The 16,243-nt window shown below is 41.0% G+C and overlaps 1 protein-coding gene across 3 annotated transcripts in view; it reads right to left on the reverse strand.

Moving 5' to 3' along the window:
- Positions 1-280: 280 nt before the first annotated feature.
- LOC148404206 (protein phosphatase 3 catalytic subunit alpha-like) overlaps positions 281-16,243 on the reverse strand; it is a 31,191-nt gene continuing 15,228 nt past the window's right edge. For 2 of the 3 annotated variants that reach the window (XM_088379057.1, XM_088379066.1), the window contains exons 3-14: positions 16,059-16,183; positions 14,758-14,869; positions 13,230-13,375; positions 11,314-11,453; positions 9,142-9,219; positions 8,201-8,295; positions 8,006-8,131; positions 6,635-6,712; positions 6,431-6,515; positions 6,024-6,121; positions 5,345-5,392; positions 281-2,222 (exon numbers count right to left, since the gene is read on the reverse strand). In XM_088379057.1, coding sequence (XP_088235183.1) covers positions 2,044-2,222; positions 5,345-5,392; positions 6,024-6,121; positions 6,431-6,515; positions 6,635-6,712; positions 8,006-8,131; positions 8,201-8,295; positions 9,142-9,219; positions 11,314-11,453; positions 13,230-13,375; positions 14,758-14,869; positions 16,059-16,183 — 1,310 coding nt within the window. In that variant the 3' untranslated portion in view covers positions 281-2,043. The remainder of the gene's footprint in view (positions 2,223-5,344; positions 5,393-6,023; positions 6,122-6,430; positions 6,516-6,634; positions 6,713-8,005; positions 8,132-8,200; positions 8,296-9,141; positions 9,220-11,313; positions 11,454-13,229; positions 13,376-14,757; positions 14,870-16,058; positions 16,184-16,243) is intronic. The other variant, XM_088379072.1, reaches the window with a different exon arrangement.

The following is a 16,243-nucleotide window of genomic DNA, read 5'->3' on the forward strand; positions in this document are numbered from 1 at the left end:
TAGGTCAAGAAGTGCCTCTTGTGCAAAAACTGTGGAAAACGAATTTATGTTGGTTCCTCACTTTGGCGACCCCCAATGCACATGCCAACAACAACAATTTGTCCCAGGAATGGTGATTATCGACATAAATGAACAATATCAGTCTGTGTATTTGAATTCAAGGTAAGTGTATGTGTGCGTGTGTGTGTGTGTGTGGGGGGGGGGGGGGGGGGTAAGTGTGTGTGTGTTTCCTTTGTTGCCTTTTGTTGCCTTGAAGAAATAAAGGTTCAATATCAATGCCAAAGGTTCATGCATATTTTATTCAAGAGTAAAAAAAGTGGATCGTCCCATTGGGCATGCTTATAGTGTTAGTGACTGGGAAATTGAAAACAAAAGCGTGAGCGAGAAAGATGGAGAGAGAGAGAGAGAGAGAGAGAGAGAGAGAGAGAGAGAGAGAGAGAGAGAGAGAGAGAGAGAGAAAAGTTTAAATATTAAGAGTAATGTTCATCATAAATATAATAATCATCGAGCCATAAATATCAAATAACAAGAGGAATCACGATGTATGAGAGTACACTGTTCTCCTTTAAATTGTCACAGCAACATAATTGGCTTATTCTGTTAAAATATGTCTAGCTGCTTTTGACTTCGAACTGCACAATTTTTTCCTTTTTTTCCCCCCCGTTTTTTTTTTTTTTAACCATGCAATCATGCTTTTGGCTGCCCGAATGTCTTTGCCTTTGTGTATAGTGTGGCCATTCGATACTAATTTGTATTTGATTAAAAACGATTCCTGTACATTGACAAAGAACAGAGTATTGGATGTGGATTCCACACCTTTGATTCAAAGTGTACTGTCATTCTGTACAGCGCCAAAAGAAACGAATAGGAGGTGATGAAAAGAACCGGGAAGGAAAGTAATCATAATATAACACAAAGTGATACAAAAAAGCAAATTAACATTATGTGCAAAATTATTTTTTCATTAATCCTCTTATTGGCCAGAAAAAAACTGAAAATAATTCCTACTATTGTGAAACACAGAGCACAAATATAATTCACATTATTCTCAAATAACTTAACTGTGCATGCACTGATGCAATAATAGAAATGCTTTACAAAGATATTTTCCTCTGACGTCTCATCTTGACAGCTGAAGAGTACGTTTCTTCTGCAAAACAGAATTTCCTACTTCAGAGATTGTTGGCCGTCACTCCCATTTGGTAGCAAGAGGCTTGTGGACGGGGAATTAGATTACAATGACTTCACATTTCAACCACTGCCCCCTCTCGCATTCTATTTCTGCTATGCGGCCAATATAAATGTTCCAAATATGCTGTTTACTTACCAAAACTCAAGAGAGGTTTTTTTTTTTTCCCTCGAGAGCTAGTTAGCCTGAGACCCGAAGAGGTGTATGGGCCTCCACTCTAACTGGGTGGAGGTGTTGTGCTACAAAAGCAAATGGGAATCTCCTCCCCACACTAACAGAAGAGGACGACTGCAGCTGCGATTATCTTTGCGCATCTCCGTCGTGTTTTCTTTCCATCTCCATCTTGGTGAAGACGCATTTGTCAAATATAACTGCATGGACACTGTTAAAGCATATCAGCAATCCCCTAAAAACATAGTAAGTTTGGTTCCACTTCTCGCCTTTGGATGCAAACAGGAACACGATTAGAGGCCGTGGTCGCACCTCGACCCCACTCGCTCTTCGTCAACACGGCCGCAGGACGCCGTCCACCTGCTGGCAATCGCCGACATGCACAGCGGATAGTAGGCCACTCCCGTTCTGCACGTTCCACTGTCCTTGTTGTTGTCGTGCAGGTACGGGAATTGGACTTCTCTTGATAGATAAGACTTTGTCAAGTCCGGCTCACAATTAAGCCTTTACATACAGCAAAGACAAGGGGTAGATAATCACGTGAGTTTGTATGTGTATTTGAAATACTGCATCTGAGTGTTTTGCGTATTGAGTATGTCTATGTACAGATATCTGTCAGGGTGGCGCTATAAGGGTGTCGTAACTGCAGCAAGTGTTCCTGGCCGTGTGACAGTACGCATCCGTCACTGTATATTGCTGTTGCTATCCGTCCCATTGGGCTCTCCCATATTCATGCGGCCCATTGACAGGCCCACACTGTTGATGGCGTCACGTCGCGGCGGCATTCTCTCGTTGATTCGGTCCAGACCTTTGGCCTCCTCGAAACTGCTGATCCGATGCTGCGGGGAGAAGCCTCGGATGGCTGCAGAGACAAGCAGCCACACACAGAGCAACGTGCACGCAGTTATTATCGAGACCAGAAAGACGTGCCAAACTCATGTCCAAACTCTTGAAAGAAACCTATTGACTGAAAGTCAGTCGAGCTTAAGTCTCAGTCTAATCGAATTCAACTTTTGAATGCTTTTGTTCAAGCCAAGCAGATCGTTTCTATCTCCCTGAAGCTTTGGCTTTGGATAAACAGAATTTGTTCATATAGCAGTATCTGCACACATCAGGCAACGTTTATCTGTTGTTCTCTGTGCTGAGCCCGGATTAGCTGGACGACCTAACTACTGATCCTAGATCAGCAAAGCCCTTAAGAGGGTCCATGGATGGAACAAATCACAGCTGTACTGGAGCTGTCATTCATTTCATCGCTCAGATGTAGCTGTCATGTTTTCATTTATTTCACAATTGAAAATTTAACATGGCTGGCCTCACTAAAACAGTTGTAGCTCCACTCTGAGTCTGTACCCTCATGAATATAGTTAGTTGGAAGAACAATTGAGGCTGTGTGTTTGTGTGTGTTTGTGTGTGTGTGTGTGTGTGTGTGTGTGTGTGTGTGTGTGTGTGTGTGTGTAATAAAAAGTGAGCAGATCAGATGACGGTTTCGTCTTCCATCTATAACAGTATTTGTCATCAAAAGACAACATTGACACAGAAACGTGACGACAGATCCCTCTGAAAAGCAACACTTTTAAGACTGCTACTGCACATGCAGCCACTTTCAAATATTTTGCTTTATACACTAGTGTACATCAAACATGGGCTAAAAGCTCTATTTACATCACAGGGTACAACAAAAATCACAATGCAAGAAATAGCCATAATTTATTTGCTTGAACAAATTATGGATTGCAGTTCAGATAAGCCACAGACAAGACTAAATATCCAGTACAAATCCAAATTCCAAAGAGGCTGTGTGAGCAAGGATTTTCTAATGTATTCAACCTGTGCTCAATTATAGAGTACATTGCACAAATCTACAAAGGGAATTTAATGCCCGCAACACGTTCTATGAAGTTGGTACATTTTTGTTGTGCAACTGATGATATAGTGAAGTACTTTGTTTTGAACATCAATGAAAAAATTAGAACTGCATGAGCTGATGTGACAGTCAGCGCCATCAGAATATATTCTGAAGCTACCCATAATGCCATGGGTTCTAACAAAGCATCATATAAAGGGAAATTGCCTCCTTTTTGAGCCTTTTCTAGCTTGTTTGAGGTGTCAACTACAGTAGCTTAAGAGAGCGGCTACTAAACATAACCGTCTCATTGGTGAAATAGAATGGGAAGAATAAAAAGACAAAGCTTTCTCGTCGGTGCAAGAGGGCATATACCATGAATACCATAATTCTGTGAGTTCTTTATACTCGGCCGATTTGTTGAAATCCGGGTTTGTGGATGAGCACCAAAGCTCAACTTTGCCACCATTTTCCAGTCTTTGATGACCGGATAGTGTTACTGGCCTTCATCATTGCTATGCAAACCATTGCTTTCCACACCTCAGTGATTTTGGAACAACAAACCGAAACATTGCAGGTAATCAAAGCGTGCATTTAATCACCAAGCCTCTGTACTCAAACACATTAAATACGAGTACCATGACATCAATCTGTTTGGTAGATTTTGATTTTTCACTTTTTTGAGGCCTCACCTTTTATACGTGCCATTTTTTTTTTTTTTTTTTTTATCATTCAAATTTGGCAGGGGTGATGTGTAAAATTTACAAGTGACGGACCGCTGATTTGGCAGTAAATTGTCATACTATTGCTAAATATAAGAAATATTTATTACCGTAATTTCCGGACTATAAGCCACTACTTTTTCCTCAAGTTTTGAACCCTGCGGCTTGTCGTCCGGTGCGGCCAATGTATGGCTGTTTCATGATTTTTGTGATGATTAATACACTTATACGCTCGTAAAAAGGCTGTGGACCGCTGTTGTGCGGCACCGCTTTGCTGGGCGGAGGGATATGTGAGATGGTCACTTGGGAGAAGAGTGGTGTGTTGATCGCATGTCCATCCGCCAGGCAAATAGTGCCATATTATTGGCAGAGACAGAACGAGATCAAGACGGACATTACTGAAGAAAGGAAGGTTTTATACACAAACCCTCATTATGGGGGACAAAAGAAATGCATGTGATGCCATTTTTAAATTAAAGGCAGTCGATTTGGCTCTTAACTAAGGAAGTAGTCACTAGGGGGCACTGGGCTATTGTTGATGACATCTTGTTGTGTCACCCTTTCCTTTATTTCCTGGTTACGTCCACTCTGGAGCCATACGTGTAGCTCGCTAGTTTAATGTAACTTAGTGCTTTGTGCATGAATAAAATTAGCATGAATAGACCCTCATCATGGAAAATGCTCAAAGAAATGCATAAAAGCGACAACAAAAGAGAGACTGAGAAAGTGTGGCGAAGTATACCTGACGCTATTCCAATCCGACACTGAGGAGGAAGACTTCGATGGTTTCAGTGCACAGGAGGCTTATAATCAGGTGCGTCTTATAGTCCAGAAATTACGGCCGTCTTTTTGCTGTAACTCTACATGATTTCAAAAATCTGCATTAAGCAGACATAAAAGCTTGTCATTAGACTTTGTGCTTTAAAATAGTGACCTTTTGGGCCACAATTCAGTCTTGGGAGGAGAAGTCAACTTATCTAGTTTCATTTCCGTCAACAAAGCTGTCTCACAAACAGATTGATTGCATGGTTACCCTCTACAGCTAACATGTTTAATATAAAAAAGAATAGCAGACAACAAGAGGTCATATCCCCCCCTAATCAATGCTCACCCCCACCCACAGCTTCCCTGATGTATGTGTATGTCCTGTTGCCATTAGAATGTGAAGATTGAGAAAGAAAGTGCTCTAGTAGCTGATTGTGTAACCCCAAAAAGGAAATCAAGAGTATGTATGTTTGAATATGAATATGCGGTGACTTCAGTGAGTCGTGGTTATCGCCTTGTGAGAGCGAATGCAGTTAGAAAAGCGCTGTGCATCATGGGGAAGGAAAATCTATGATCTAATGAGCATGGGTGGCAAAGAGCGCAGCCATGCTTCTCGCTCACACACACGCACGGTGACATGAGTGGCTTTACCTTCAGCATCCTTAACTGTCTCGATGGCTTCTATGGCCTCAATGGTAGCTGAATGATGGTCAGACAGATAAGAAGAGAAAGAGGGGACAGGAAGAAAGATGACAGGATCCAAGAGAGAAGTGGAAGGAGAAAAAAAACGAGTGAAGGCTGAAACATGCTTCTGCGCAAACGCACGTCTCGAGATCGGCTGTGGCTCATGGAGGCTTATTGAAAATGTGTCGTATGCACGCGTGACCTTTCACATTGCTTACTCAAAAGCATGTTTCAGGCTCAATCCATGCGAGGCCCGCAGAGCAACACTGAGGCCAAGGCAGGTTCGAGGGCACCTGAGGTTAGCGGTAGCTTTGGCTCACTCACACTACTTTACGCTGCCCCCACCCCCTCTGTCTTACAACCCACACAAGTACAACCAGCAAGCTGTTAGTATCCTCAGCACCAGTGAAGTGAAGTGGAGAGAGGGAATGAGTCCACAGGGCAGAGGGATGACAGGAGATAATTTGCAGTTTAAGAGAAGAGGAAAGAAGTCAAGAAAAGACCTCAAAGCACATAGATTTGTGTGTCTACCCGTATGAGTATTTTTATTTTTGGTACTGTTGGGTGTCTGGAGGAGAGCTGTGTGTTTGCTTTTAAAGTCAAGTGTGTGTATGTATGTTTGTGTGCAATTGCATAAAACACTCACCGCTCTGCAGAGTCTGTTTGCCCCCTGACAGCACTCCGCTTGGCAGCATACCTGTGGGGGTCAGTCCCTTCAGGGTCAACACGTTCTCACTCTCCTCTCTGAGAATCAGTGTGTGAGGGAGAGCAAGAGAGAGAGACAGACGGGGGGGAGATAATGTGAAGATAATCAGTTGAAAAACGTGCGTCAGCAAAGGAAGGACGCTATGCTTGACGTGTAGTTTGCTCGGTAGAATTAAAAACAGTTAAAAAAAGAGCCCATTTCATATGACCAATGGAATTGTCACACTAGATGGGCTTTTGGGTGTCTTCCGGTTGTGACCGAGAAATAATTATAGATGGCCATTACAGCATTGCCAAATCCCCAAAAAAGACAATATACTTACATAGTATGTTCTCAAGTCAACTCACCGTAAAACTGAAAACATTTTCGCCATCTTGCCAATGGCACGGATTTTGTTCTTAATCACCTCCTTCCTGGCTGCAGCCGCACTGGCTAGAATGGAGGCAAAGTGCACTGTTATTACTTGATACAAAGACTCATGCATTTTGTGCCGTGTGTAAAGTGTTTGGAAATGTTAAGTGGAATAATATAACCTTGTTGAGTGTTCTCACCATCATAGATCTCATCGCCGTCATTCATGAGTTCGTCGTCAGAGCAGATACTCAGGACATTTACCAGCATCTCTGTCACTATAAATAGAAATACGAGCGAGCCTCACTACAAAATGATCACATGGCAATGGTTTTGTTACAGATCTGATATTGGGCTGGAAAAATGCAGAACCTTTTGGATCAAGTGATTTTCTTGGGTGGAAATATCCATCTCAGTACGTTCAACCCTTTTACATTGTATATTAGTACTTCTTTTGTTATTAATTGATGGTTATAAGCTAAAGAAACCAAGCCAATAGTGACTCACGTTCGCTTGCAACAAAAATAGAAAACATCTGCATGATACAGATAGAGCCTTTGCAATTTCATCTTAGCTATGAAGTTAGCGCAAGCAAAACACAAGAGGGTACCCAGCTGGTTCACAAATATTACAGACCAATCAAGAGGTTGATCTACTGTAACCATGGCAATGACCGAGACACGAGTCTTCTTTTTACATGCCGGTACCCCATCCAAATAATATGGGCATTTGTGAAGCAAAAGCTAAAGCGCAATAGTGTTGCTCTTTGTGTTTTTTGCCACGTGAAATGATTTAAGTTTGCCATACATCATAGGAACATAATTTTTCTAGATTTTTACATTAAAAGACTCCAAGCAAGGAAAATAAACCCGTAACTAAGCACCTTGTGAAGGACAAATCCGACTGAGCTCTGTACACCCACCAGTCTTTAATCCTCTAAGTCGAGGCTAGCCACTTTTTAAGCTGAGATAATAGCTATGTGTTATGAAGTGAATTCAGAACAATGCAATAGAACGAATGTTCGCTTTTTAGTTAGGCATTCGTTGTATATAGGACGATACCAAAGATAAATTCATCAGCTCCACCCATCCAGTGTCCAAACCGCTTATACTGAATGTTAAGAGCAATAACTAAACTATAATAGCTAAATCTCCCCAAATGTGGAGTGCTGTATTTGTTTTTGTCCATATGTCTGGTCTGTGGGAACCTACTTCCTGGTTGTGAAACAGATGTGCTTTGCTATTACGATTCTGGGTGCTTTGGTGACATCAGGGAATCCAACATTGAGAATACTACATGAGTTTATCTGTGTCTTTATCCGACTCCGCACCAAATTTGCACATGTTCCTGCTTGGCCCACGCGTAACCTCTGCTTCATTTCTGTTAGGTAATCCTGCACACTGTATCTGTCCTACTGTTTAGTGCTTCAATATGTCAAAATAACAGTGGTGTCTTTTTCTGTGGAGTACTGTATAAACAGCATTTACTACCCTAGTTGAGTAATTACAGTAAGTTATCTCATTGAAAAGGGTGCTCGATAGATCTGCAAATTATAATGTATGCATGGATACCCTTTTCCCCCACAAAAGGCAGAGACCAGGTGAAGACGTCCATGAAGTTAGGCAGCCAGTACGGATGAGGAGAGCAGTTGAACTGGCGGATGTTCATGACGTTGTTCTCATATTTCAGCACCGCCGCTAGAAAGACACGCACACAAACTTACTCACAATTTATTATTTGAATATTTGTGTTTATGTGGAATTTACCTTTATTATTATAGACATCCAGGTAGTTTGGAGCAGAGAAGATGGTGATGAGTGAAGGAAAACCTGTTGTCTGACTCTTTCGGTACATACGGTACCTAAAAGGATGACGTCAGAGTTAAAAATGCCCGTATAATTGCAGATATATTAAGACTCATGGACCATGACCCAACTGGACAGTTGATGGCAGCTAAAATGATACTAATGGGTGCACAGAGTACAGCAGCAACAACAAGTGGAATAGTGCAGCCTTAATGGCTGCATTACATTGAGAGGATTTTTGCCACAGCTAACAGATGCTGGAGGCGGGGGATTTATGGGTCAGAGAGAATGTTTTGACCTACCCTATTTTCTCAATGTAGGGTACAAACTCCACATGACTATGGATGTTCCCGCTTCATATTCGTAACCGGTCAGTCCGTAATAAATAAATCTTCACTTGTGAATAAGTTAACGCTAAATACAGTGAAATCTCTGGTCGAATGCCCATGAGGTTGTACATTTGAGAGTTCAACTGTAATTGTCTGAAACGTCACAAATATCTGACGACATCTCTGCAGATCTTAGGAGACATCAGTCTACGTAGTGGGGGGTTTAAAACAGATAGACGCATTTTCTTATCAGGTGCCATTTAAAATCTTGTGAGGATATTAAATTAATTGAGAAAAAAAAGAAGCAACTGTTAAATAAGTTATTTTTATTACAATAGTTTTTGGGCTTGACTTTTTGTTTTGAGAATTGTATGATGGATGCTCTTGAGCACACGTATCTGACTCACAGCCTGTAGGTTCCTCAGGCCTGATTTTAGGGATTAACGCCACATCCATGAACAATGGTGGCCTAGGAATTTTACACTTTACTGCATTTGACTGATTGCCCCAAAAAGAAAACATACCGGAGCATCCATCTTTTCTACTGAAAAACGAATTCGACAGTCAGCTTACCCAGCATCCTGTGCTTCATGTGCTCTGATGATGGAAAGCAAGTTGTTGGTCTGTAAAAACTCACACACTGCCGGGTAACTGGAATAGGAAAAGGAAAGTTAGTAAATCAGCATAAAACACTTTAGGATGAACATTTTCAAGATCCATGGTACAGATATATAGAAACATGTCAAACCTGGATGAGGCTCAAAGCAGTCTTAAAGTTGCTGGAGGCATGGATACTTTGCCAATATGTTCAATAAAATGGCTTATTCTAGAAAAAGGTGAGCATTCCGTCATAGATTGAAGGCAAAATGTACAAAAATAACGTGTTGAACACTGACGGAGGTGGATTCTCAGTCCGTCATAGACGGACCGCGCCTGACAGACACCCTGTCTGTTGTATCAGTGTGCTTGAGTAGACTGCATTGACAGTATATGTACAGTAGGTGGCAGCATACACCAAGGAATCATCAGTTAGCATAGAAAGAACTACGCAAACAACTTAGCTAAGAGATCGGACACTTAGAATACTAGGGAAGTTACTGTAAGGTAATATGTTCAATTTCTATTTTCGGAAAGAGTATACAGAAGAAGAAAATGAAGAGGAAAAAGATGAAGTACAAAAAGAAGACCTTAAAGCAGAAGAAAAACGTGAAGAAGAAACAAAGACAAAAATGAAGACGACAAAATATTGATCGAGGCAACTTTTAGGATTTTAGGAGGCTCTTTAATTCATTAGGATTGCACCTCTGGCAACATGCAACAAGGGATTTTGGTTAAAGTAAATAAATTAGAGTGAAGCGAGTGGGAGTTAAAAAGTAGCAATCGGGAGTTAAAATTAAGGCAGGTATATGAGGGGCCGTTAGGGACATAATTCAAAATTACCATTCACACACACGTATGAAACAAAACACATTCACACACAATAGTAAAAAAAAACTCACATACTTACAAGTGAAATGCTTTTATATACACAACTGAAATGCTCTCACACGCACAAGTGCTTTCACACACACAACTCAAATGCTTTCAGGCACACTCGTGAGATGTCGTGTTCTCACACGCGCGCGCGCGCGCGCGCGCACACGCACCTAACCCTCATAAATACTAGAGAGTTCAGTTGACTAGGAAGGTGTTTCAGTGTAACTATTTTTAATAGAGAACAAAGTTTGTAAATTGTAATCTAAATATATATATATATATATATATATATATATATATATATATATATATATATATATATATATATATATATATATTTTTTTTTTAAAATGGATAATTTTAGTAATGTAGGAAATATCAAATAAACAAAACAACCTGCCCAGCAAAACACAAGGGGGGGAAACAAAATAAACATCATTCTGTTGTGGGCCTTTGATTTTTTTGGGGGGTGACTGACGTTTGATGGACTGACAGAAGTGATGACAGAAGCGCCTAAAATCGTAATGGCGGAGTGACTTACATTTTTTTGGGCTTGAAAAAAATGATGGACTGACGATGACGGACGGGTATCCAGGGCACTGACAAATGTTAATGACGGGTCAGCAAACTTTAGTAAAATGCCTATCTCTGCATCTAGACTTTAAGAAAATCACTGTGTCGGTGCTGGGAAAATAAAACTGCCGTATGAACAAGACCAGGAACACCACAGCAAACAGAAAGGGCGTTTCATCCTTCTTTAAAGTGCAGCTTGTCTCGATACGTTTGTCAATTTTGAGTTTTAAATGCATCTTTTATCTCCTCTCCTCAACACAACACCATCATGCACTTCCCCCTTCTCTCACTGTATCAATATCACTCTGAAACTGACAGTGGTAGCCAGTCGTCATAGCAACAGAACCGTGTGGCTTCCCTTGGGATTGTGGGATATCGTTTCATGCTGGAACGGAACTGCGTGAATGTGTTTGCAAGCGCGCTGTATTTATGTGTTAAGTCTCATAACGGTGTGTCTTTGTGTGTCAATGTGTGCATGAATTGGCCAACATTTGTGTCTTCAGTGCCAATCCAAGTGATGGCTATTGGATCTTGGATCATTGGAGGAATCGCTGTCTTCTCTTCACCACAGTGTCCCAAACCAGCTCACATAAAACATAGGCAATATTTGATTTTTAAATTAAAGTCATAACAATAATGTCGGATTGCATCATGCGCTTCCTGTGTACTTTGAAGACTGAGTTCATTTGGTTTTACCTATAGAAATAGGAGCAGCCTCTGACTGTGTTGTGTCCAAAGTACTCTTGGGTCTTCTCATTGCCAAAATCTTCAAGTGGGTCTGCCCACAACAAGTCACACATGGGCCCAAAAGCCGGAGGCTCCTTGAATCGGTCCAACTAGGACACACAATTGACACACAAAAACACATCGACATGAGTCTTGTCCATGAATACTGTGAGGAAAACACATTTCTTTCATAAAAACAGATGCATTAAAACATGTCATGTAAATCACAGGAAAGAAAAGCAAACAGATCACACAACCCCCCACCGCACAGGAGGTAGAGGATGTCACACCAGAACATTCACCATGGAAACACTGCCATTAGATGAGGACGTTTGTGTTCTCTCTACCTCCACGCTCATGTGTGGAGTTTGGTATGTTGTATTTTTTTCACCATGTAATGTTCTATATTAGGGGTGTCAAACTCGTTTTTTTCGTAGGCCGCATTGTAGTCATAGCTTCTTTTGGAGGACCATTATGACTGTCAACCCAAATAAATGTATGAGCACCTCATGTTATATACAGTAACAGCTACAAAACAAACTGACAAATAACTCGTTTTCAAATCAGACAAGTAAAAACTGGTCAAATATTTTTAAAAAAGATATTAAAATTGAAGATAATTTGCAATTCTAGTAATGACACGAATTTGATGCACAATTTGTCTTCGCAGGCCACATAAAATGACGTGGCGGGCCTTATCTGCCCCCCGGGCCTTGAGTTTGACACCTGTGTTCTATATAAATATCAAAATAGAGTTGAATATGTGGGAAAAAATGAGAAAATATGGAAATGTGGCTTTTTTCTTAGCATGAATAGGAGCTAGTAACTAGAATGACAGGGCAATTTTTATTTTTTTCCGATTTGCCTCGGAAGAGGCTGGTGCTTAGACAGGAGGAATCAGCAGAGCTACTCCCGACATGAGTGATTGGAGGAAAACACTCATTTGGGGGTGTATTGGGTGAGGAACAGGCATTTTATCAAAAGTTAGGTTGAAAAAATTATTCGTTGGCACTTTTTGGTCAATAAATATCATATTGTCAATGTTTGGTCATTGGCATACTGCAGTACGGACTCATTTAGTCAAAGAAGGCTGTTGGATAGTTGGTGAGCATAAATGTGACAGGTGTGCACCCCCCCCTCACTACCCCTTCCGTATGTCAGCACGTCAGAAAAGTTAGCTGGTATAGTCATTACCAGCCATCAGCAGCTAAAATGACACAAAGGGCTCTATTTTCTAGTATGTGTATGTACGTGTGCATGCAGGGAGTTTGTCACGCACAAACATATGATCAAGGGTGGAAGGCGTCCTCTAAGTGCCCACTTTAGAGTGTGAAACTTTACATCACCCACAGGTAGAGAACTCTTTGCTGTTTCTTATGAAGGTCATTTGCGCGTCAAATCTGTTATACTTCTGCCCTGTAGATCGGACGCCTCCCCTGCGCTGAATTTAAAGGGAATCAGAAGAGATGCTTCAATTGGTCTGTAATAAGGTCGGCTATGTTTACTCCCACAACGGCGCAAACGGCCATTTCAAAGTGCGCCCTTCTACAAAAAGAAAAAAATACTCTACCTGTGTGCACAGTTTGACCAGACGTAGAACTGGACACAAAAATAGGGCCCAAAATGCACAATATGATGTTTCAACTTCACAAGGAGTTGAACTTACTACAGCCAGTCTGGAAAGTACGAGCGACACACTTAAGTTGATGGAAGGATCTGCGCAGTCAAGCATGAGTGCCTGACTGAAGCGGATGAGAGAATATGCCCTTATCCACTCATCCTTAATTATATTATTCCTTGAAATTTTTGAAAATGACAAAATCCTATGCAGTAGATGCAAACAAAGCTGAATGAGAAGTGTGCAACGAGGTCATGGATGCGTGTACCTTTTTGATGTCATCCAGTGTGTGGATCTCAGGTGAAAGACCCCCATGCACGCAGAGGAACTGCTGGTTCATCAGGGCTGCTAGGGGCAGGCAATCAAACGCCTCCATGCAGGAGTCATACACCTGCTCCGAATACTTAATCTTACCTGCGGGAGGGACATTTGGGGACACAAGTTGAGAGAAGCTCCAAATGTGTTTGGGGCACGCTTTGAACGGCCAGTTTGTCACGCAGTATGCTTCTTATTGGACTCAGAGAAAGAAAGTAAGAGCGATCAAAGCTGGTAGTTGGTTAGCTTAGTAGGTCATTCATGCAACACATAGCAGGATGGCATAGGTGCAATAGACGCTTTCAATGCCTTCAAGACTTGACTTCTGTTTTCAGGAAGTAAAAATCTGACCCAAATATGAGAATGAAGCAGCACTCACACATACACACACACCCACACTGCGAAGCAGATTGCTTTGTTCTAAAAACAAATATTCCTTTGATTTGGCAACAATATCACTTATGACATCCAACATATCTAGAACGTACATTTCACACAGTGCGTCCGAACATAGAAGCAATATCACTGGATTGAAATAGAGGAAAAGTGGGGCAGATTTTGGATGCAAGAATAAAGGGATAATAATTTAATGAAGAAAGAAGGAGGGCATTTGGAAATGATACAAGAGAGAAGAAAGGTTAGGGGCGACATTTGTGTAGAGTAGGAAGAAAGAAGAGCGATTGAGAGGAGATCCCACTCCAATCAACGTTAATATTAGTGTGTGTGTGTGTGTGTGTGTGTGTGTGTGTGCGTGTGTGCGTGTGTGTGTGTGCAAGGAATGTCATTGTCATCCTCTTTTCTTCTCTCTCTCTCTCTCTCTCTCTCTCTCTCTCTAACAGACACATATTTCAGAAGATACTACAAAACCACGCACACGCATGTAGCAGATGGTAATTGAGGGCGACCACCATTCGCCAAGAGCACCAGGGGAAATTATCTTCCTCATCCCTTGGCCAATCAGACACAGAGGAGGAAGTCCCTGAGCCAATCATTGTGGGCCAAATTAATTTGCCGCTAATCATTCCACTCTTGGACAGGACTCACAGGCAGAATGGAGTCAGAGAGTAGGCACAGAAGCCATATGGTAAAGGACTAGAAGAATGAAATTAAAGAAAGATGGAGAAGACTGCATTGTGGGAAATGAAGGCTGACGGACTCAGCTAGGAACATGAACGAGGGATGCGGAGATGGAAGACACTTAATCCAGTAACAAATACTTCTACACCGCTAAATACTTCTATACTGCTAAATCTTCGGAGTACTTATCCTTAAATGTGTGTTTTGGGAAGGTGAAGAGATGCATGAAAACAAAATTTTAAATTTGAATTCAGAACCTCTGGATTATGAAGCACAATCAGTGAGATCAATAAAACGCAAAACTGCAGATAGATGTATGTGTTGCTTCATTGAATAACTTTTAACTCAGACGTCACACTGCACAGCAATGATGAACATTTCGAGGAAATAAATTAGTTACTCACATTCTTGTTTGAAGGTGAAATATTCCGTCAGATGTCTACATTCATGATTTCCCCGCAGAAGAAAGAGTGTCTTTGGGTAGAGGATTTTCAGTGACCACAAGTACAGCACGCACTAAATGTTCACCGGAAAAAAGAAAGAATTAGGAGGAGAGCGAGTTTAGACTGACGTATAGATACGTAAATAGACTCTTGTTTAATTGAACAAAGGTTTGTCTTCAATAATCCATAAATACTTTTCACTATATAGTGGGCAATATGTCAAAATAAAAGATTACTAGAAATTTTAACTACATGCTTAGATCAAATGTCATGAACAAAATTTATGAAATAAACTGTACAGAAATACTTTCATGTCAATAAACCAGAACTGCACATGCAAAGAATACAGTGGAGGTAATTTCACCAAAAGCAACATTTTCAAAATTCCAGTCATTGTTTTGTGCTAATTGGTTGTCCGTTTTCTTATTCTTATCCCAAGTATTTGTTGCATGATGCAACTTTCTGTTTATCCACCTCCGTACAAAACATCTGTGACTTGGACATCATACAGCAACTGAACAAATGTAACTGGAATAAATTGAATCCAAAATGATATTGTCCCAGCTGATATGCTCAAAGTAAGTGCTCTACATTAGATCGAGCTGCCCTTGACCAGTGTAACAAAGGTGGACTAAATATTGCTCACTTCCCTCCAAACTGTGACATAACACTCACAGTTCCTCACGGTTCACTTCAGCCAGACAATGTGATCACAGAAATGCCTTCATTCGCTTGCAGCTATTGTCCAGAGATAAATCCAATCGTTTCCTATCCTTTTTGGCGCAAAATCTCAATGAGCGTACTAGACGCGTAAATTCAGCATTAATCTCAGGTTCTTTATTTATGATGATGATACACAGTAAATTTATATTAGAAGGCAGAAAACTGGAATTTGTGGTAGACTGCACAATGTGATGGAAAAAGACTGGAATGTGTTCATTGGTTGGTGGCTTTATAAGTGAGTTGAGTTTGTGCAGGTGGGTTTCCATTGCCCTCAGAAATGCTCAAAATGCAAATTGCGCAATAGCAAACCCGTAATGGAAATAGACATTTTGAAAAACTTCGCCAATATCGCAAAAACGTTTGCATGCATTCACGAGGTGTTTTTTGAGACATGTCGATGAACAAGTACGTATATCGCTATCATCATAGTTTGTGTTATATTTAAAGTTGAAACTATATGATATATATATACAATTAGAATCACTTTAAGGGGAGCGTTCATTTTTTCACTATTTGCACTCGGGCTCGGTCATTCTTACCTCAATACTGAAATAGCCTCTGTCCACATAGTCCCCCAGGAAGAGGTAGCGCGTGTTGGCTGGTGAACCTCCCACTTCAAACAACTTCATCAGGTCGAAAAACTGGCCATGGATGTCACCACACACTGTGACAATGAGTACATAGCGTCATGGTGGTTGTATGTCTATTTTCATGAAACAATGCT

This window comes from Syngnathus floridae, chromosome 1 (assembly GCF_059516105.1).
Source record: "Syngnathus floridae isolate MCC-2025c chromosome 1, RoL_Sflo_1.0, whole genome shotgun sequence".
Lineage (NCBI taxonomy): Eukaryota > Metazoa > Chordata > Actinopteri > Syngnathiformes > Syngnathidae > Syngnathus > Syngnathus floridae.